General features: G+C 40.8%; 3 protein-coding genes across 4 annotated transcripts; 2 read left to right on the forward strand and 1 right to left on the reverse strand.

Annotated features, from left to right (window-relative positions):
- rab3db (RAB3D, member RAS oncogene family, b) lies at nt 1-13,760 on the forward strand. Of its 2 annotated transcripts, none has more exons than XM_031748327.2 (5): nt 1-363; nt 2,676-2,938; nt 7,940-8,058; nt 10,906-11,030; nt 11,188-13,760. In XM_031748327.2, the coding sequence occupies exons 2-5, from the start codon at nt 2,693-2,695 to the stop codon at nt 11,373-11,375; spliced, it is 678 nt and encodes a 225-aa protein (XP_031604187.2). In that variant the 5' UTR covers nt 1-363; nt 2,676-2,692; the 3' UTR covers nt 11,376-13,760. The 2 variants fall into 2 exon arrangements, with proteins under 2 accessions (XP_031604187.2, XP_031604188.2); XM_031748328.2 differs by having other exon boundaries at nt 3-363; nt 2,702-2,938.
- Nucleotides 13,761-14,600: 840 nt separating this feature from the next.
- epor (erythropoietin receptor) lies at nt 14,601-20,681 on the forward strand. The gene is made up of 8 exons (XM_031748366.2): nt 14,601-14,912; nt 15,016-15,151; nt 15,365-15,531; nt 15,872-16,023; nt 16,113-16,269; nt 16,433-16,520; nt 16,653-16,740; nt 16,865-20,681. Exons 1-8 carry the CDS (start codon nt 14,810-14,812, stop codon nt 17,606-17,608), a joined length of 1,635 nt encoding a protein of 544 aa, XP_031604226.2. The 5' UTR covers nt 14,601-14,809; the 3' UTR covers nt 17,609-20,681.
- On the reverse strand, nt 20,458-23,070 carry swsap1 (SWIM-type zinc finger 7 associated protein 1). The gene is made up of 2 exons (XM_031748367.2): nt 22,509-23,070; nt 20,458-21,358 (listed from the first exon to the last, which is right to left on the reverse strand). Exons 1-2 carry the CDS (start codon nt 22,776-22,778, stop codon nt 20,798-20,800), a joined length of 831 nt encoding a protein of 276 aa, XP_031604227.2. The 5' UTR covers nt 22,779-23,070; the 3' UTR covers nt 20,458-20,797.
- Between the last annotated feature and the right edge of the window lie 30 nt (nt 23,071-23,100).

The following is a 23,100-nucleotide window of genomic DNA, read 5'->3' on the forward strand; positions in this document are numbered from 1 at the left end:
CGCTGGACAGCCCTCTCTCCTCCTCGCGCTGGTGGCAGACCTACACGGTTCGTGGCGTTCAGGGTGCTTGAGTGTCCGCACCAACTCTGTCACAGCAAGAGCCGCGGCTTCAGCCCCAGCTGTCCACAAACCGAGAGCAGGTTGTAGTCCGCGAACAGCGAAGCGAAGGAAAAGAAAAGTAGTTGTTGAGGAAGGGAAACAGGTCGGCTACTGCGGGTGCTGCTGCCGCTGGGGAGGGTTATTTCAGGTGCACTTTGTTAGCACACTTTGATAGGTCGTTTGCTCCGCATATTACCGGACGGAAGATACCAGAAGTAGAAAGGGAACCGAGTTGGACGTTTCCTTTCTTCCGCAAAAAAAGAGGTACGTTTCTCGCTTTCTCAGCTGTTTTCCTGCACAGTGTTTCCTTCATGTCCGACTACTAACTGGGAACCTTTACTAAAACTTCAATGTTTCCTGCTTTCTGGATAATAGGCTTATCCCTACAGAGTAATAATACACACTCTCGTTTTGCAGGAAATATGTTGACATAGACTAAGCTGTTATCTGTTTTGTTTTGTTTTGTTTTGTTTTGTTTTGTTTTCACCCAGTATCGAGATAGTACTGAAGCCTAAGCCTGAATTTTCCATCTGTGTTTGTGTCTCGGTCCTGCTCCTAATGAGAGAACAGATGTGCTGCTGCCAACTAATCGATAATGGTCATTTCCTGTTGGTTCAGGCAGTCTGCTGCCTCTGGCTCAGCAAACAATGCCAGCTGAGGGATCTGGCCGCACTGCCATCAGGCTCTATATACCATAATGGCCTCTATTTGTTTTACTGGGGATAATGACGCTCCTTTGTGCAATAAAGGAGCTCCCATTCTCATCCACTCTGCAGCTCCCTGAATGGCCAGTTTCACTTCATGGAGGATGGCTGGTCTGTGGTATGAGAGCAGGTGCTTGTCTTAGTCTTCCCAGCTGCTCACTGAGACCTGGTCCTGTGGTGATGTTTGAATAAGATGCTTTTATTTCCTTATATTGTTCTACGAAAAGAAGGCTTTATAACTGTCCTGCCTTACAATTGTCTTTTTAAAAAAAAAAAAAAAAGCTAATTTGCATACCCAGAAGTAACTTGACTCTGCAGAACTGAGCAACACCACAACAGGAAAAGCACTTTAAATTCTTGTAATCTCTACAACATGTAATGAACAAGTTTTAAAGTTTCAGTTTCTTAAAATTTTAAGAAACGTCAGCAAGCCTATGTGAGTCTGCTTCTGCCTGCAGGCGTTCTACGCTGCACAGTAAACACAAAGGACAAGTGACACGGTGTACTGCAGCCTTAAGCCGAGCTCAGTAGAGTGGAAGTTAAGACAGTTAAGAAACATCGCTTTAAGGTGATTGAATCAATGCTATGTGATTTCTGAACAGAAAAATGTACCTCAAGTTGCACAGGCATCATGTGATTCAGGGTTTCAGAGCCAGCATCCTGAGAGATTAGAAAGAATTGGGAGACATGGTGTGGGGCCCAGGACCTTTAATACCCAGAAACACATTTTTCCATTTAAAAGGATCGTGAGAGGGTATAGCAGGTGTGCCTAGGGCTCACATTCAGCAGGAAAGAAAACTTGTTTTACTTTCACACAGTTTTACAATACAAAACCCACAGAGGCCATTTAAAATGCTCAACTGAAGTGAGGCTTAAAGTCTGGATTAAAGTCTCCATCTAAACTGCAGCTGCTTTAAAAAGGTGGTCTTACACTTATATACAGACAGAGTTCTTAACAAGTGAAACACACAGACTTGTCCTCTTATGCCCTGTATGGCAATTATTCTGACAGTACAGAGTGAATACTCTCTTTCCTCCTCATTTTGTTTTCTTTAGCTCTCGTGGTAGTGAGATAGATATCTGTGTCGAGCTCTGGAGACCTCCATCTGGCCAGTTAAAAGCTGAGCGTACTGACTGCCTTGACCGCTAATGGGTCTTGCGGGCAGCTGAGTCGAAGTCTGGTCTCCACGGAGACGGGTCTGACCAGAGAGAGGCACGGCTGAGCTGCAACGATTGATCTGCTGTGTGTGTGTGTCTGTTTGAAAGGACACACATGGCCAGCTCTCTGCCCTCCTCCTCCCTGTGTTTGGTTGACTGACAATAAAAGGTTTGATGGCAGGTAATCTCACACCTGCCCCAGAAGAGATTACACTGAGATTAATGGTTATAATGAAGCGATTGGACAGATGGCAGGACGTCTTGTACTTTAATTTAAATGAAATTTTCAGGTTTTTAGTGTCTGTATAAATGACAAATTTTACCTCCATGTCAGAACATACATCAAATGAAAATATATACAATCAGCAATTTCGTTTAGTTAAGTCACAACATCATCAAGTCAACTTCTAGTTGAAGAAGTCATTCAGCGTGCGAACATGCCAATCACTTCCTCCTCTCTGCTTCTTTAAATTAATGATGATTTCTGCTTTTCCTCAGTAGAAATCTGCAAACTAAACATTTTTCTATGTGTGTGAGAGCTGTAAACAGAGGTGTTAAGTTTGTGTGTTGATTGTCTGTCCATGCAGCTGCTGCTTTGCTAGTTGTAACCACTAACCAGTGTGAGGGATGTGATAATGCAGTTGTGATGCTGTTAGATGATTTTGGTAGGATGTTTCCAGTAACTGCTTTAGTTTATCCTGATTTTTCACATAGACTTTGCCCTCTTCTAAATGCTCCAGATGGCATCAACTGAGTCGCGGCTCCAGCAGCAGCCCTCGCAGAAGGATGCGGCCGACCAGAACTTTGACTACATGTTCAAGCTGCTGATCATTGGCAACAGCAGCGTGGGGAAAACTTCCTTCTTGTTCCGCTATGCGGACGACTCCTTCACCTCCGCTTTCGTCAGCACCGTGGGCATCGACTTCAAGGTCAAGACTGTCTTCCGCAATGACAAGAGGATCAAGTTGCAGATCTGGGTGGGTAGATTCGAGATAAATGAGAAGTTCTCTCTGCCAAGCTACAGCATCAGTTCATTCTGCCTTTTTGTTTGCCAGAATGAACAGGAGCTTCATGTGTACTCTGTGATAAGCTGTTGTAAATCAGAGTGGATGCTCCATACTTCTAAAGATGTTATTGCTTTAGAACATGTTAAGTCTTTCACCTCTTACTGAACAGAAATGTTAAAAATACCTTTTTCTCAAACTGTGGTTTGGCAGTTGCGCAAGTGTAACCTGTGAATTGTGTAAATGTAAAAAGCATGACTTCCTCATGTTTTATACGCATTCATACTTCCTATCCATTATCAGGCATCTGCTAAGTGTCAACATTTGTTTAAAGGAGATGGATGGTGGTGCTTACTACAGCTTTAGTTGTAGTTGTAAGCCAGGTTTGCCTGTTTTACCTTAGATCTAGTGGTACTGTGTCTTTAAGAAAAGTTATAGTATGAATGTTTTTTGACACTTTTTTGACCACCTTTTGTATCGGTATGGTGAACGTGTTAGCCTAGAACAGGGACATCAGACTCATTTTACATAGTGGGCCACATTTTGATTTTACGTGGGCTGGACAAGTGGATCTGCCTTTTCTGTCAGTTTAACTACACATTTACATACATGCAATTTCAACAGTATTTCTTAGGTTTTCTACATGCTAAAGAAATGCTCCTGTGGTAAATGAAAAAAATCTGTCCGTACGATTTGGACTTAAGCTGTAAGAGGTAAATGTGTAAAATTACAGAAAAAGTTCTGGTAGCTCAATCTCCAGACTGTGCTGCATTTATAAAACAGAAAGTTTCTGTTAATTAACAGAAAAAATTTCCAAAGCTGTCTAGTGGGCTGGATTGTCTTTCCCGGGTCAATTCTGGCCCCCGGGCCTTATGTTTGACATCACTGCCCAAGCAGATACAATTTCTACTAAATCTTAAGATAAATTTCTGGATACTTAGCTGCTGTTCACATGACTGTTCACTAGCTTTAACTAACTTTATCTGCTGATTACAGTGTCACCTGGATGCCAAGGTGGAAAAGTGTTCTCTATCATGGGTTATGATGTCCTCTTCATTTAAATATAAAATGTGTTTTGACAAAAAACATCAAATTCTAAAAGGCAGGTCCACTTTGAAAACTTGGGACTGCCTCTTGTTCAGTGGTAGCAGAACTGTGGGCACAAATTCCTTCCTCTTTTGCTTCCAAGGTTGAGAAAGTAAGATGTATTCATTGTTTAATTGCTGTACATTTCACGTAGACACTGACGCAATACATTGTGTGCAGCATTTATAGCAGGCAAGGTGCTGTGATGGTGTTGTTTGTAAGTTAAACACCATCTGAAACAGTACAGTAGCTCCACAGTCACATTAGCACATAATGCTTCCTTGTTGTTGAAGTCTTCAGGTGTTGATTCAGCTATTTTTCTGAGCTACAGTTTGTAGTATTGTTGCGTGTTGCGTTCAACAGTTGATGTTGTTGCTGTACTTCACACCACTGTTCCTCTTTGCTAACTCATTTTGTCATGCATGTTTATCACACAAGATCATGATTTTGGAGAATTTGCTATCAATGCTTTTCATGAATTTGTGGCTTCTTTGACGGGCAAGCAGACATTACTTTCCCTAATAGTCATACAGTTAAGATAAAAATATCAAAACACACATAATTAGATTGTGAACAGTTGGATTATTATGAAAAAAACTGTTAAGCCTTACATTAATTGTATAATGTCTACTGTGGGTCAGCACTATAGACTATAACTAAAAGATGTACTGTAGAGCGGACGCAAACTCCGGAAAGGTCTGAAAAGTGAAGTCGGTGAGATTGTCTTTAAATAGAGCTGCTCAATTGTGGAAAAAAATCATAATTATTTTGTTCAGCATTAAGGTCTCGAATCTTTAACACAATAACTCTACATCTGAAAACTTTTTGTTGACCAAAGTCTATCTTTCTGTCGTCTTGGCCATAATCGTTAGAAGTTCTAATTGTAATTTAATTTAAATGTAATTGCACAAACCTGGCTTTCAGGAACTACCGCCGTAGTTGCAAAAAGAAGTCTCTGAAAGAATAACCCTGCTTCTCGCTTGATTTATGACCTCAGGAAACACTTTCCCAATGAGTTTTCCACCTCACTTATTAACTTCAACACAACATTATGCTTGTTTGTTAAATTACAGTTTATTTAGGGTAAATTACATGAAAAAGCATTTTGACAGGTCGCTACTATATGAGGATCCAGTGTCCTCAGCCGGATCCACTCCTCGGCGTAACGACAGCCAAAATAGAGTTGGGGCTTCAAAAGGATCCCCGCTTTTTAAACTCTATGGTAAAATCTGGTTAAGTCACTCAAATTTATCTGCAACATGGTGACAGGATGGCATGGGTGGATTACTAGTTTTTAAAAAATTGATGGGTAGTTGCATTAAGGGAAATCTGGGATTCAGTGTTGGACCAGTGCCGGGGCAAAAAAGTTAGAATATGTCAAGCCCTGTTGTTTCACCCCAGTTTCTTTTTGTTCTTCTTTTAAACTCCCACCTTCAGAGAACTATAATGGGTACCTTTAAATGCCTGTTCCAGTTTTTGAAACGATACTTTTACACCTTTTTAGAGTTAGCAGTGGAGAAACAGCAGGAATCAGCTTCTATGATTGATCAGTCCCACTGACAGCTTTACTAACAAAGTGAACTTTGGAATGGGCTTTCATATTGTAATATAAGGTGTATCCTGGCATCTCGCCCTCCCTCACACTATGCTACAAATCCTGTCTATATACATTGTTTAGGCTGATCAAACAGATGATTCATTCAAACCAACAATCTGTGAGCCACTGTATGATCCACAAACAGTGACCCGAGTGAATCAGCAGCTGAGAGGAGCCCACACCAAAACACACAGTCATCTAGCTGACTAAAACTGTGTCTCTTATAAATGACATGCAGTGTTAGTGGTGTTAGTCTAACAGCTGATGAGGAGGGAGGGAAAAAAACTGCAGTCACTAACTTGACTGTGTACTTTGTATTCAATAATTAGAGGACATTGTTATGGGGTCCTACAGAAGCAGCCTTGAAGTACTGATGGTGCTGTTGGATGACAAAGAAACCTGGTATTTCCTAGGCTCAGGAAGCAGAGGAAGTTCCTTATCAGCATCTGACTGAGTCATAGCGAAGATCGACTGTAAACTCAGTAGTGTATTTAAAGGGTGTGGGAGCAGCAGGCATGTCTTAAAACAAGCCCTCTCTTACATTGTGTTAATATTCAACTCTGTAATAATTCAGGAATGCTAAATTAAAGTTGGCTACCTATAACATAAGAGAATTCACCAGAGCCTTTGACAAAGAGAGTTGCAGATTAAGCCATTGTGCCAGCTGCCAGCCTCACTGTGTGTATCATGGAAAGTAGTCTGATAACGCACCACGTGGCCCTTGCACAGAGCATGAACATACAGGAACTCATGTATAATATGTACACACTGTGCACACACACACTGTGTACATCCCTGCTCTCATGTCATGGAAATACACTTCCTTTCTTTAAGTAAACACACACACCTTTTGCACATTTAGCATAAATACGGCCACACATATGCCCGGGCGTGCTATCCCTGGGGATGATGTCCTGTGTGTGCCACTGCTTCGTGCCGGTCGCTTATATAAACGCAGGTGACGCATGTTTAAAGATCAGGGTCCCAGAGACGTCAGAGCTTCTGATTGTGCACAAGCCTAATTTAAACTCCTCCCTATCTGTCATCGCATATATGCACACGAGGGAGCAGCTTTTGTTTACTGTTTGGGGTTTATTGTAGCAACCTTGGAGACTGACTGTTTGGTTAGTAATGCTATTATGCTGCCAAATATTTGATCATCCCTTCGTGGATGAGATAAAGATGGACCTGGGATATATCACACGTTACTGAAACAAAAATAAACTCTGACAGCACAGGCGCTGGAAAGATTAAAGAATAAAGCTCGAGCGCTCTGCTCGAGGGATTTAAGCAGCAGACTGCCCTCTGTGTTGGTTGTTTCGTAAAGTGAGAAGGATCGCTCTGGTTGTCCACCTAGAGCAGTCCTAGCTGTAATGGAACATTCATAACCTTCAACGGCCTCTGGTTACCTGGACAACCCACTCTTCCTCCTCATCAAAATGAGGAAAACATCAGACACACACAGGCCCCTGATGCAAATTAAGGACTTTAGAAAGGTTACCAGGTAACCACGAGAGTGGCAGCGAGATAATCAACCAACTCAGTCTACCTGTTTGATGTTTTATGCTTTAATTGTCCAAGAAATAAATGGAGCCATTGGCTGTGATATTACACACAGCCTCCAGCTGGTTAGTAATCCAAGCCACAAGTCCCGGTGTGATGAGAAATGATTGTGGCAGGAGCTCGTATCTAAATGCCATCTTCCCCTGGACTGTGTGGTGCAGAGAAATGGCATTTTGAAGCAATGCAGCCAATTGGTTTGGAAGAAAAGAATTACATGAAGGTCTCACAGAGTGCAGCTGAGGCTTGACCTATCCTGATATTTACCAGTACATGTCTAACTGGAAATAAAACCAAATACAAATCTGACTTGAATTTAACTTAAAAACACTTGAAAAGAACTTACCTAACCAGCACTAACAAGAATCATCAAAGCTGGTGAAACTAGGAGTACTAGTAGCATCATCACATGAAAAAACCCTATCCCCACCTTCTGCTTAAAATAGCCATCCCTGCAAGATATTTCTAAATTATAGGATATAAATGCAATTATAGGGCATTAATGCTGTAATGGATGACTACTGAACTTGCTCCACTTGGACTGTGTAGTGTCAAGTCAAAGCTGACACCTTAGATAACTGTTACTTGGAAAGAGTCCAGGGTATGTTTTGGCAATACTGCCCCCTTGTGGTTTAAAATCATATACTGGAGATTTTTAACCTTAAAAATGTAAAGTGAGTGAAACATAGAATGAAGTATTTCATAGACTGTGTATTATTGTATAATTGCAGGACACGGCAGGGCAAGAACGCTATCGTACCATCACCACAGCCTACTACAGAGGAGCCATGGGCTTCCTGCTCATGTATGATATCACTAACCAGGACTCCTTCAACGCAGTTCAGGACTGGTAAGTGTGGAATGAGTTAAAAGCTTTAGTATTAATACTATCTACATTAGATTATGTATTTGTAATTTTGTTTTATCTAAAAAAAACAATTTAAAAAATACGTTCTTGAGTGTTTCATGTAAAGTGTGAAGTTGATGCCAGTTGAAGGAACATGAAGGGGTTTTTGGTGTGTTAGTGCCATCATGTGGTCAGTTGTGAACTGAGGCGTAAACGTGACATCCCTGTTCTTCTTTGTCCTTTTTATATACAGTTGGAGCAATAATATGTTGGACAAAGTTAAGTAGTTTTATCTCTGTACACAACCACAATCAAGATATGATTGAAGTGCAGATTTTCAGCTTTAATTCAAAGAAATGAACAAAAAAAATCTTTAATCGTGTAATAGTAACGTGATTTATAATGAGGCCCAAAGATAGTGCCAGTGATGTCAGTGCAAGTGAGGGAGGCCATCAAAAGGCAGAAAAATAAAAGTAAACCTGTCGCTGAGACAGCACTATTTTAGGAGGAGCCATTCTTCAAAATAATGAATGCAGTGGCCGCCTCAGCAATACCAAAAAGCCTGAAACACAACACAAGACAAAATACATGACCGGAGAGTTCTTTTCACAATTAAGAAAAACAGCCTCACAACATCTAACCAAGTCAAAAACACTCTTGAGAGGGTATCATTGTCAAGGTCTACAATCAAGAAATTCCTTTGTGAATGTAAATATAGAAGGTATCTGACAAGTCCTTCTATATTTACATTCATGAAGGGTGAATGTAAATATAGAACTTCCTGTTCGTCTCAAGAAGAGGAAGTCCAAAAGAACATCTAAAAAGCCAAGATGAACGTACCAGAATAATGGAAAGAGAAAAGTGTGGAGAAGGAGAAAACTGCTCATGATCTGAAGCATACCACAAAGAAATTGGAGATACTTCAAATGCCAAGTCAGTCACATGATCTCAACCTAGCAGAGCGCTTCCCAGTTATTAACTTAAAAGCTGAATGCAGAATGATCCACAAAGAGCAGCTGAAGGTGGCTGCAGTAAAGGCTGAGCACAGCTTCTTAAGGGAGGAATCGCAGCATCTGGTGACATCCATGGGTTCTAGACTTAAGGTCACTGTCTGAAAGGGATTTTTAACAAAATTTAACAAAAGTCTTTATATTTAAATTCATTTTAGTTTGTCCCATTCATTTTAAACATCTGAAAACAATGTCTTGTGTATAAAAATGGCCGAGTTATAGCTGGAAGTCTGCATTTCAATCATATCTTGATCATTTAACACCCACTGCAGTGGTGTACGTGGGCAAAACTACAAAATTGTGTCACTGTCTAACAATGTATGGACCTCAATGTATTTTTTTTCACCAGATTTCCCAAAGAGTTTAGTGAATCTAGAGCAAATAAGCTACTTATCAAATTTGGATGATCCTAAATAAAAATGTTTATTTAAAAACACTGATCAGCACTGGATAGCTGGTTTTTACCCCTGAGCCGTAATGTCGTCACCGTGACGTAGACACCGAAGTTTGTGAATGTGATAACTTTAGAACAAAGGGATGTAGGAGTTTCAAATTGATACCGTAGGTATATCTACTAAAAATCTCAAAAGAGTTCAAAATCAGTGATCCCAGCGTCAAGGTCAGTGGGCAGAGGTCAAGTTTTCTGAAAATCTTGTGAATGCGATAATTTGAGAAGGACGTCACCCAGGATTTAGAAATTGATTCCATAAATGTATCTAGTAGGAGGCTGAGGGGTGCCACCGATCCCCTGCAGGGGTTTAGATTCTTGTGGTTTGGAGTTGCAGCCCAAATTAGATGACAAATGCATTGCCGTGCTATATTAATGCAAGAATTTGTAAATGATGTACAATAAAGTCTATATTTAACTGAAAATAGCATAAAGTACAGTAGACAATACAAAAAGTACAAAGACAACATATAAACTGTTGAAACTGAGAAATCATATAGCTTGTAGAAAAAAATGCTCATTGTAGATGAGATGAGAGATGAGATGAGAGACCAGCAATGCATTTCTGCAAAAGGATGTATATGAAGATGTAAAACAGTGGGATCTATAATAAATTGTTTTTTTAACATATAAATATTAATAGTTGTTGTGACAATGTTTTGCATATACGGTGGTCCCTCGGTAAAACACGGTTCACCTTTCGTGGTCTCTCTGTTTCCCCGATTTTGTTTTTGTGTGTGTGCAATTATGCATACCTTTTTTTTTTTTTTTTTTTTTACAGCGCATTGTGTTCTGCGTCCTGATTGGCTGTAGACTATTGTCAATCAATCTCGTGCCGTGTCTCCTGCACAGTACAGAATGCGTTCAGCTTGTCAAATTTACATAAATCTTCGATCGCTAGCAGTGTGACTCTGAAGTGCTGCACTGTGTGTTTGTAAGTTTTCTCCCCAACAAACAACAACAGTGTCGACGAGACGTCATCACCTGCGGGTGCCTTTGGTTTCATTCTATGATATTGGACTTATTTTTCTGCAAGGTTTGAACTTTGAGAGTTTAAACAAGAGAGAAAAGTGAAAATGTTCAGGCCTGTCTGAGAAAAGTGTATAAAGTGTGTAGTGAGGGGTTTTACAGCTTTAAAACATCTATAATAATTGTAAAAAAAAAAAAAGTTGGCTATTTCGCGGATTTCACCTATCGCAGGTTATTTTTAGAACGTAACTCCCACGATGAACGAGGGACCACTGTATGTTATTTTGATTGCTTCACCTGTTAAGAGATACAGTTCAGATCATTATAGTAAGGTAAGTAATAGTTTAATCAGAGTGTCCTATATATATACATTTTTTCTGCTGTTAATCATGTAGACTTTGCAACTCTGCTTTTGTTTTTCAGGGCAACACAAATCAAGACATACTCGTGGGACAATGCTCAGGTGATCCTGGTTGGTAACAAGTGTGACCTGGAGGATGACAGGCTTATACCCACAGAGGATGGCCAGCGACTGGCTGAGGAGCTAGGTAAAAGCTGTTAGTCTCACAGTATTATTTGTATTTAGCTTAGAGTCTGCAGACAAGTTTGACTTTGTTTTTTTGTAGGTTCTGACATTAGTGCATCTATTTTTCATAGCACATGAACTGAAATACCATTTAGCTTTGTAACTTTGCTTCATGTCAGGTTTTCAGTTCTTTGAGGCCAGTGCCAAGGACAACATCAACGTCAAGCAGGTGTTTGAGCGTCTAGTGGATGTTATCTGTGAGAAGATGAACGAGAGCATGGAAGGAGATGCCAACCTCATAGCCAACCACAGCAACCAGGGCCTTAAAGACTCACCTTCAGAGAGCCACGGAGGCTGTGCTTGCTAAACCATCTGCCTTCTTAGTCTCCCAACACACACACACACACACACACACACACACACACACACACACAGAAGAATAACCATGAAAAGTGCACCTTCCCTTTCACTTGAGCCACACCGAGCTCTGCCCCAACCACACAGCACAGATAATCTTCATCAGCACATCCTCCTCCACCTGTCTTTCCTTTGAAGAGCCCCACTCTGTCGCTTTCTTTCTCTTAAGGGAGACTTTAAGGCTGCAGACTTTAAGCCTCCACATACACCGCTTTGACTGCTGTAGCCCCATTAACTACCACGAGAAATCTAGTGAAACATTTATTCAGTGCATTTAGTTTTCTTAGACAAATATTTTTATAGACAGCAACAAGCTAGCTAGCAGTTTATCTCGAAAATTTTGATTTGATCAATGAACTGTTTAAATGTGTTATACTGTAGAAACCAGTTATGTCATGTTCCAATAGGACTTCTCTTCAGTCTAATATTTATTAAGGTATTGATTTCTGATGGATTTTAGCAGCTCCAAGACGTTTTGTGCTTGTTGAGTCTTGTCCAGGATGCTCCCCTCTAGGGACTGATTAAAGGGAGGAAGCATGAATGAGTCTTACACAGCGTACTGAAAGTTTTCAGCATTGCCAACCCTCAAGGGCAAGTTTGACAAGAACTTTGCTTTCTTGTCAGGAGTAAAAAAAAAAGAAGGTACCACTGCTGCATATGGTAAATAAAGCTACTGCCTAGAGCTGGTTAATTTGGCCAAGCATAAAGACATCGATATACCAAACTTCATATTCAAAACATGCTGATTTTTTTCCCCCACTCAGAATATAGTAAATCAGCTGCAGTAGAAGCGTAATAACTACTGTACAAACACGTGTGACCGATCTTCTCTTCAAACCTAATAAACGTAACTCATACGATTCGTTCAAGTCCAGTCTAGAGCTTCCCTTCACCTCTTCTTCTTGCTGTTTACTAAATGTCAGGTCTGCCACACAGTGTGATGTACCAGTGTCAGCAAGCCCCTCATGTGACATGCCCTCAGTCACCCCATTGTGCCACTCTTTTCTTTAACGCCTTCTGTCTCACACACACAAACACACACAAACACACACACACTGCTCCCTTAACTGTAGCATGGCACTGTGTTTAATAAGTGAGCAGTTACAATGTGGTGAATTATCTTTTTTTTTTTTCCTTTGTTTGTTACTGACACGACTGTTTTGAAGAAGTGCAGCACATTATGTGTGTTTGTGCTCAGAAAGGGGGACAACCACTGATCTGTGAGGACGATAAGTCCGGACACCAACCGTGCTGTTGCAACTATCAGGAGGAACAGTGAGCCGGTGCAGAGCATCACTTTATTCCCCATTACTGTTATAAATCAATGTGAATAAAATGCAGTTTTAGAATGACTCCACATTTGTAGCCAGTTAATTGTATTTTATACATTTTGTTTTGTTCCTGCTGTTTGGACACGATTTCAGTGTTGAAAGGTCAGTTTGACCCTCCTGAAAACGTCATCCTGATGGGAGAGATTGAAATTTGGAGCATCTCTATGGATTTCACCACAAATCAGGGATGGGAAAAAAAGAATTGTGTGGGTTTTTAAAAAAAATCTTTTTATTTTTGTCATATTATTACCATCCATGTGCAGACTGTTGACTGTCAGTTAGTATTAACCATAGCCTCTGTACAGCGATAGCAGCCTCACGCTGCTAACTGCTGGTCAGCCCACTCCCTGCTACTGTACGAGCCTGCGGTCAGTTATCTCTCCTGTCAGCATGTGCTGCTGAATAGTGATATAGTTTGACAGGTATTAGATGTTATCATATCACATGTCTGTGGCACACTGGCTTTGATGCAGGGGTCTAAAATAGGGACGTTGTGTGCAAGATCAGTGATTCATAACACTATTTGTATTATATCATGCAGTTTTGCAGTGTATTAAAATGGCATGCAAAAACCATGTTTCTCTTACTGAGCTTCTGATGGTGACTGCTGCTTGAAACATGCTGTTCTGCTCTGTCCACTGATATCAAATTTTAGTTCATCAGGTATCTGCAATTGTGCTCAGATGCTCATGTGCAAACAGGTTATAACCTCAGCTTTTAGTCCTAGAGATGTTCTTTCTTTCTTATGTTTATAGCCTCTATGTTTTAATGTGTTACATTCCTGATTGATAGCTTTCTAAAAGACGGGAGATCAGATCCTTTGTGCCGTTTACTATATTTTCTGAATGTGCAGGGTGAACCCATTGTTTGGAAAGAAAAAAGTGCATCTTATAAACAAGGACAATGTAGAAATCTGTTTATGAAAATAAAGAATATATTCACTACAAAAAAGAGGGGGAGAGCACAATAGTCTGTTCATCTAAATAAATGAGTCCTGAAACCTGCACACGTGTCTTTGCGGTCATGGCTACATCTAAGGTTTAATTTATGACCAGGAATCACACATCCTAACCCCAAACATCTGTTTTATCTGAAGAAACAGAGAGACCACATTCTGTCCTTGTCCTCCGCAACAATACAGATGTCTTCTTCCTCTTCTTCCTGTCATATGACACAACTACCTTCCCTATACAAGGGAAGCCTCGCCTTCTAAACAGAATTCTCACTTAGCTGACTGGAAGGGATGTGAAACTGCAGTGAGCAAATCTAGCTCTAATGTGTCATCATATAAACGAAACGTAGCTCTTTCTTTACGTCGGTGCCCATCTGACAGTCATCAGGCTGCCCTTTGTAAGTGATGTAAAGACGCGCTGAATCGCATTTAAACTGACGGGGATGGGCTGAGGCTACTTATCTTGGGTGAAGAAACAGGGCTGTCTGCAGCTCTGATAATACTAGTCAAACCAAGAGAACACGGGGGTGCAGTGAGTAGATAAGGAACGGTTTAGGTCTGCTTCGTACAGAGTGTGAGTGGGTACTCCGCGGTTTTTGTTACAAGAGCACATGCAGGAATTAAACTGTCCCAGGAGACAGCAGGGGACTACAGACCACCTCCTCGGGCCAGTCAGTGTCTGCACACCATTTCCTCAAAAAGGGGTTTTATCTATCTGTCCATCTAAATATCCATCCATCTATCTGTCTATCGAACTCTCTATCTGCGCGCCTTTACGCAATACACATCTCAGACATCGCAAACATGTTGTAAACATCAATGAGCGCGTGATTCCCGCCCACCATGCCAAAAAGTTCTGAAAGACTTTATTTGCCCCACCTCTTCTGTTCTCACTCAAGGAGAAAGTAAACAACTCGGCGTATAAGCACCTTATCGCTCACGAGCAGGCGCGTAATAACCGCGCTGCGCTATCCATGGTATCGAAAGACAAAACAAGCGAGAAGAGAGCTGCGGCAGATGTGTTTGTGGCAGGTTGTTTACCGGTGATGCAGGTGGACAATAGAGGGCCGAGGTCGTTCTGTTCCCCGAGAAGGCAAAAGGATGACATGTGAGATTCTGAGTAGACTGTTGGCACTTTGCGCAGTAGCCTGCGTCGCGCGAGCGGGTTCCACCCTCCAAGACGCACGAGATTTCGAGGAGAAAGGTAAGGCATCTTTTTGGGTCTGGACCTTTTCTGGAAGGCGTTAGTGTGCTCCTGTCATGCCATTTCACATTGTGTTCTCACATTTCCAATTTGCCACCCTCAGTGTCCATTCTCCTGAAAGAAGAATCAGAAACCCCCAAATGCTTTGCTGAAGGGAGGAAGGACTTCACGTGCTTCTGGGAGGAAGATGAGGAGAGAGCTGGCTCTGTGGATCAGTATTCCTTTACATATAGCTACCAGTAAGTCACACTTATTAGATAAAATGAGTCTATGTGGTGATTTTTCCTTTTTATTTCTTTTTATCATATTACACAACCTACAATGAAAGTATTTCAGGGTTAGTGGATTTGTGTGGTTTAATTTAAAAAAATAATAATCTTGATTTGTTTACAAAAGAAAAAATAAAATACAATATTAATATCTTAATATCTCATTTCCTCTGTCCTGAGCAGAAATGAAAACAGCAGCAGGTGCCCCCTCAGAGCCGTCCCTACAGCAGGTGGGAAAATGCTGTTTGTCTGTCATCTGAACCGAATTCCGATGTTTGTCCAAATGGACATCCAAGTTCATCGGGAGGGAATACTGATACACAATCGCAGCCTCCTCATCGAACTCGTCTGTAAGTGATGTTTTTTTCTGCAAACGGCGCTACTGCCAACAAATTCTGCCAAAGCTTAGCACTAGATTAATGCTTTTTAAATACGTATTCAGTATTTGTGCCTTACATTCTGCACTAATGTGATTCAAAATGATGGCTAATACGCTATGCACCTGCTGAGTGCCTAAAGTTGTGTACTGTAGGTTGAAATAACTGCTATCATCTGCCCATTTCTACTAAGTATGCATGCAGCATTGCATGCAGCATCAAGGTACCTATAGATTTAGGGGAAGTGTTTCAAAGTGAGACTTTGCGAGAAACAGTCTTCCCTTAACTGCTATGTAACTCTGTCTGTGTGCAGTTCTTCTGGACCCTCCTGCTAATGTAACGGTGAGCAGCACGGGTCAGCAAGGCCAGCTGAATGTCACCTGGGTGCCACCTCCTCTGAAGTATATGGATGACAGCATGATGTATGAGGTCTTCTATTCTCTGGCTGACAGCCACATCGGGAAGGTAAAGCAGCCTCACCCATTTGAACGTTAAACTCTGAGCAGCAGGTTTAATGATGGGGCCGCACATGGACTTTTTTTGGCTGTTTGCAGGTTGAAGTGGCCCGGGCACGTTCAGAATATATTTTGAGAGGCCTGCAGTCCAGTAGAAAGTACAAGGTTCAAGTCCGTGTAAAACTGGATGGAGTTAGCTACAATGGCTACTGGAGTGCTTGGAGTGACCCAGTGTTCATGGAAACTCTTCCTGCAGGTGGTTATTCACATCAAAATGCATAACAAAAATGTATTATGCACCCCAAAAGCACTGGCATCTCATGAAAGGGACTAAACGATGTTTTATGTTTTTTTTTTGTTTTGTTTTTTTACCATATTCAGAGATCTAACACACATTGATCATTCTGTTCCTCCCCTAGAATTTGATCCGCTCATCATCTCCCTGACGCTCATCATCTCTTTCATCTTCATTGTCCTGTGTCTTGCTATGCTCCTGTCCCATCATAGGTCAGTCAGCCTGGCCCACACAAACAGATTGCTTATTGTCTGGTTTCAAAAAATGTTCTTGAAGAATTTTAAGTATCAATAACAGAAAACACAATTTGTGAATTATATCTTGAGAGTGTGTTCCTTTTCTAGGTTCCTTATAAAGAAGATTTGGCCAGCTATTCCAACTCCTGACAGCAAATTTCAGGGGCTTTTTACCATTTATGGTGGGAACTTTCAGGTAAGAAAAATACCAAGAGTCTACAGCCATGCAGACCGAGCCTTAGCCTGACACAATGGCGCTTTGAGCTTAATGTAACATGCTCACATCCACACCTTCATATTCTTTTTGTATTTTTCTATAGGAGTGGTTAGGACAAACCAACGGAAGTTTGTGGTTGACGCCAGCTTTCATCTACTCAGAAGAATGCCCCTCTCCTCTGGAAGTACTCTCAGAACTGAGCCTATGCCCCTCAATGCCCTCCCCGCCTCTGCCACCCAAGGCCTCTAGAGCTTTGAGTGCAGTCAGGAATGAAGGCAGGGAATTGAGAAATGGGCTTGAAGAGAGAGCACTGTTGGTCAGAGACAATTTAGATGGCGAGACAGATGGGGAAAGAGCCGCACCGCACCACCACTTGTTATTGGACCGCTTGCGGGCACTCCATCAGCACCAGGTTCCCTGCTCGCAGTCTTCTCTGCTGGAGTCTCAAGACACCTACGTCACCCTCAGTGCCAACAACAACAGTGACGATGAGCGCGTGGATAGAAACCTCGAGGAAGCCTTGCCCCTTGAGGCTCCTTTTCCCTCTGGAAATACAGCTTTGTGTGAATCTCACTCTGACCTGGGATCAGCGCCTCAAAGCTCTGGATCAGGTTGCATTTCTTCCCAGTCCAGTTTTGAGTACCCAAACCATGCCTGGATGGCCAAAGGCCCCGGGTATACCTACATGGCAGTGGCAGACTCTGGGGTCTCAATGGACTATAGCCCCATGAGCAGAGTTGATGAAAATGGAAAAGTGCCTGTCTACACCAACGAGTACAAGAATGCGATCCCTGCTCACAGGAAACCCTTCTTGGTGAGGCAGTACCCTGTCCATGATGATGGCTGAGAGGAAGCTAAACTGTTTTAAAACAGACCCTGTAAAGGGAATTTGGATATTTACCCAAGGAAACATGGCTTCCCATCAACTGTTACGAAAGTAACTGGTGAGGTGACTGACACCACAGTGTAAGCTAAAGAACTCTGTACAGGACACTGAGGGAGTGAACTTCCTGAGTTTCTCCACCATGAAGAATTTTGTAAAACTTCACGTTAAGGCATACATATTGACCATTACCAGGTTTCTTATTAGCATGCATACTGGTAGCAGACTGGTTCTTTATTAGTCATTATAAAGCACTTTCTGATGCTGCAGTCTGCACCATATACTACAAAAGGTAGTAATTTGCCGTCTAATTACTCCTTATTTATGGCAAATAAGAAAGTAGTTATTCATGACTTACTGCCAAAATAATAGCAGTTTTCCTTTTATAGCATTTAATGAATATGGGGTATTATTTTTGAAAGACCGCAGAAAAGTAAGTGTTAATAGTGTTAAAATAACCAAAAATGTTTATTTTTCTAATTAAGCATATGGCCTTCATTTTCAAGTCTGACAGTTTGACATTGTTTACTCATTCTGGTTCCTCATTCTAAAGTTTCCTCATCTTCACACTTAGCAAATCCATGATAGCAAACAACTTCTGCAATAAACAGAGTAATTGGTCAGGCCTCGGTGGCACAGCCCTTGAGATTGGCTGGCAAGCCCCTGGTAACCGCCAGTTGCTACAGAAATGGTTGGTGAATGTTAGGAGCCTTCCACACTGAAAAACCTGTAGGTTGACAAAGGTGCAAAGGAGCAAGAAGTACAAACTTGGCACAACTAACTCCATTCTCCTTTATTAATGGATAGCATATTTTTGTTATCATATCATGTTTAAGGCATAGAATAAATGTACTGCTTTAACTTAATTTTATAATTTTCAGCTGATAGAGCTTTTAAATTTCTCAGCATGAGGTGCCATTTAGCACCCTAATTCACACATCGAAAAAAGCTACACAGACAGACAGACTGTGCAGCGTAACAGACTTTTAGGTGAACTAAGCAGTAGGAGTTAGCCTCTAGCTTTTATGTCTTCTTGTTAGAAGTAACGCGACTCTCACATTTTTTAGCTTGTTGTAAGCTCAATCTTCAAGTGTCTGCAATCTTTGGTAAATTATATCGTTACCGACAATAAACTGTGAAATAGCACCAATTCAATCATCCAATTGCCAGAAAACTGCTATGAAAATCAAAAACCTCTATTTTGGCAAAGGTGTGTAAATATATTGTGATACCAATGTACAGCGAAGCTAGCACTGTCACCGAGTGCTAATGAAGGCTGTTTTTGCTAATCTTAGCACTAGCATGCTAACATTTTTTTCATTAAGCACCAACTACACCTGAGCCTAATGGGGATGTGATGTGACTTGGTTAAAAAGTTGTTCAGAATGATTCATTAAATTTCACAGCAGCCACTTTGATATAAAAAGTACACAGGTGTACATTCTCTTTTTATGATAATGATCGTAGTGTATAGTATGTATATATGTCTGTATCGCTTCCTTAAAGGGTGGGCCAATCTGTAAAAACTGTGTATAAACATCGTCATACATATAGCAGTTATTAATATCTATGTATACTTTTGTTCAGCTCACCACTAAATACAGAATGAAGGCCTGGTCAAAACTCTGCCAGGGCAGGTTTCTGATGATCATATTAATTAAGGCTTTGTGCAAGAACAAGCTTGTCATCACAGCTGTTGTTACTTAATTTTTCGTCATCACAACTGCTGTGAAAAAGAAACTGTGAAACAGTTGTGATATTTTTCAGTCGGATTACTCAGCATCAAGTATATATTACTCCAAAACTACAAATAAACTTAGCTTGGCTAACATTTGCTAAAACCTATAATGCTCTGTCTTTTTTAAAATAATTACGGCAAATCTGGCAGCCATCTGCAGCTATGAAAAAGCGTGTCATCAACTCTTTCAGTTGATGGAACCTCCATTGTATTATTGTAGGGTCTTTACCTCACATTATAAAGCGCCTTGAGGCCACTCTTGTTGTGATTTGACGCTATAAAAATAAAATTGAATTGAACTCAGTTCTAAAGCTTTAAGTGACAGGTGTACTCAGTCTTTTCTTACTTCTCCTGCGTTTCGGCTTTGCTTTTGATAAGTAATATATATTTTTAATATGTCATTTGTAGTCGTTCATTTGAGGTTTTTTAAATTTCAACAACTTTTGGATATTTTGGATCAAATCCAAGTGTCAAAATCACTGTACTTGTACATAATAATACAGTTTTTGTTTTCTGTTTTTATCACAATTGTTTGACAGAATGATTAATCTGTAAATTGCTGCCATTTCCAAGAAAACCTTGGATCTTGAAGTAAAAGAAATCTAGTAACCACTACTAATACAGGGTGTGTGGGGACATTTTAAGCCAATATCTATTTTCAGCAATCACTCCAAAAGAATGATTTCCATACTTTTACACATCCTTGTTTGCTTGTGTTGTTCAAAAACATCTAGCAACTAAAATTGCAGTTACTCTAAAACCACAATTCTGAACACTGTTGAATTATTTTAGTCCAGCAAAGTGTGATATGGCAGGAAAAAAAAATTTATAGGGCAAAAACTGACAACTCGCTAGCTTTCACAGTTAGTTTGCGAGAGCTTTTCTATAATAAAGTTGTCTTTTCCCCACAAACAGGATCTAGCTCTTTACGAGGGGGAACTCCCCAATGTGTATTTCTTTATGCTTAAATATACATAATAAGAGAAACTTTTTCATTTTGTAATGTATTTCAATCTGATATCAGCTACTGAAGTCTCAAGTTTCACAAATTATGATAAAAGACAGACAAACAGAAAAGCATTACACTGTGTGTTTATTGGAATTTACGATGTGTTTTAGAGACTTTTTGCTCTGTGTCATTTTGTCTTGTTATTAAGGCACTCTCAGCCAAAAATGTTGGAAAACCACTGTTTAGTTTAAGACAATCACATTCCTTAAATGTCTATGTAAAGACTGTTAATGTGTTTGATTAACCTTCATGTCATTTAAAATTCAAACTCATTAAATATTGTACTGCTACAACTGTTATGGTCCTTTTACCTGATATCTGAAAGGAAGAGCTTTTCCCCCCCTTTTTTGATAATCCTGTGACACTGTAATGTTGCTGTGACCACTGTCTCTACACAAAATTTCTCTCAGACCAACTTAAACTCCATTAAACCATCAGGAAAAATGAAGAGCTTCCACTCTTGGGCTACACCTGGCCTGTCGTTATAGTCTTCAGTAAAAGAAGGGTCTGTGATTCCTCTCCCGGAAAGGTAAACGTGCCACACTTCCTGTACTGCAGCTGCTGTAGCTTCATAGCCTCTGTCCTGGTCCAGAGTACAGCGTACCTGGAAATAGCGGTCAAGTACATCAAGGATAGGATCGGTTGCAGATGGATCCCCACCGGCGTTCACCTCAGGCAAGAAAGAGGCAATAATGCGGCAGGGGGCTGAACTTGAACCCCGCTGTTCCAGGACTTGCGTGAGAAAGGCAGCAGTGTCACACAGCAGTGCAGCAATGTGTGCAGCGCAAGACTTCTCCTCAGGGTGAAATCCACTTTGGCTGCCGCCCCCAGGACCAGACAGGAAGCTCTCCAGTCTGTCAACTATGATGAGTGAAGGAGGTGTGGGGGACGTGTTGGTAGGCTCATGAAGGCTGGCCACCTGCTGGAGGAGTTCCTCCACTGTCCTGGGATAGCAAAACTTGATTTTCTTTGACAAAAAATATATAAATAAATAGATTATTAATAATAACAACAACAATAATAATAATGATAAATACATAAACACAAAAAATGAAAAGCTAAATCAATCATGGTAGATTATTGATTTAACCACCTAATTTTATCACACCTTCAACACTTTTTAAATCTGGGGCTACAATTACATTTTTGTTTTAATTGCTGGGTAACTTTTCAGGCAATTTTTTTTTCACATTTTAATAATTGGTCAACAAATTATTATAGCATTGTTGCCTGTGTTGTATTATAATCATAACCTGATCCATAACATCTACAAAGGCTTAAAACACAGTTATAATACTAGTGTTTTTTGCTTTATCCAGCTCCATGTGACATGCGGTGATAAATCATACTTTATATTCATAAAGGGGAATAAATGCTCAATTGTTCAATTACTTGTGATTATATGTGATTTTCTAATTTTCTAACTGCCATCAAACTTTCAAAGACTTTCTATTATCATAGATATTAACAAGTCAGTGACCAGTTACCATAATGCACCATATCCGTGGTTGTAAATGTGTATTAAATTATTATGTACTTTGATTGAGTCATACAGTAATTGTAACCATGGCAGTGGCTGGTGTCTTTCTGCTGTGTTGCAACCCTAAACCACCTTAAACCTAACCTCAGTTATTTCTTATAATATTTCTTTGTTTCCCTGACCCAAAAAAGTCAATAGAAAACAATAAAAACGGGAGTTAAACAAAGATGGGTATTACGTCTGCTCAAATGTCATTTTAAACATCTGCACAGGTCTGTAACGTTTATATGTTCATATTATAAAACGTAAATAGCATTCACGGATTGGATGATCTGCAACTAAATGACTAAATGAGGGGTCCCCAATCCCAGTCCGCGAGGGCCGGTGTTCTGCAGGTTTCAGATCTCATCCTGGGTCAACACCTGAATCACATGATTAGTTCATTACCAGGCCTCTGGAGAACTTCAAGACATGTTGAGAAGGTAATTTATCCATTTAAATAAGCTGTGATGGATCAAGGACACATCTAAAACCTGCAGGGACACCGGCCCTCATGGACTGGGATTGGGGACCCCTGCCCTTTTCTTTTTTAACTTTTGCGAATTTGGGCACAGTTTGAACACAAAACGACCTCTACCTTTAGACTTTCTGGGCTCAGGTTGGGAACACATCTCTGCAGAGACACTGGAAGGCTCTGGATCTGAGTCTGGGTGAAGAACATCACTTTTATGCCCATCTCCGCGGCAGCTGTCACGGAAGCCAAAAGCAGCACGGAGCGGCTGAGGCTGTGGTCTCCGACCACCAGGGTGCTGCAAGTCGTTGGTGACGGAGTAATAACTTTGACGTCCTTCTTTAAACCGGATTGTGACATAAAAGTCCGAAAAACGAGCGTCAAAATATCAGCCATGTCTCATAATCCCACAATCAACACTTTACTGTCCAAAAATGATGCTCTGGCTCAAGCTTCCCGCGTTTGTTTACATGGTCTAGATGGTGTTCGTGCTACTGCGGTCCGGGTGCAACGCATTGTGTCCATTGTACCTTTCCGCTCGGTCCACACGGTTCATATTTCTATTAGCATTTTCACCGATGTCTTCGCGTAGCTTGAAAGGATATGCTAGATATTGCCAACGCAAAGTTTGTGAATCTATAGCGCGAGGAAGACGAGCTCAAAATGCGTTGATATCGGTGTTTCCTGCGAATCCATACACAACTTCCGGCATGTCGGA

Source organism: Oreochromis aureus, linkage group 4 (assembly GCF_013358895.1).
Source record: "Oreochromis aureus strain Israel breed Guangdong linkage group 4, ZZ_aureus, whole genome shotgun sequence".
Classification (NCBI taxonomy): Eukaryota; Metazoa; Chordata; class Actinopteri; order Cichliformes; family Cichlidae; genus Oreochromis; species Oreochromis aureus.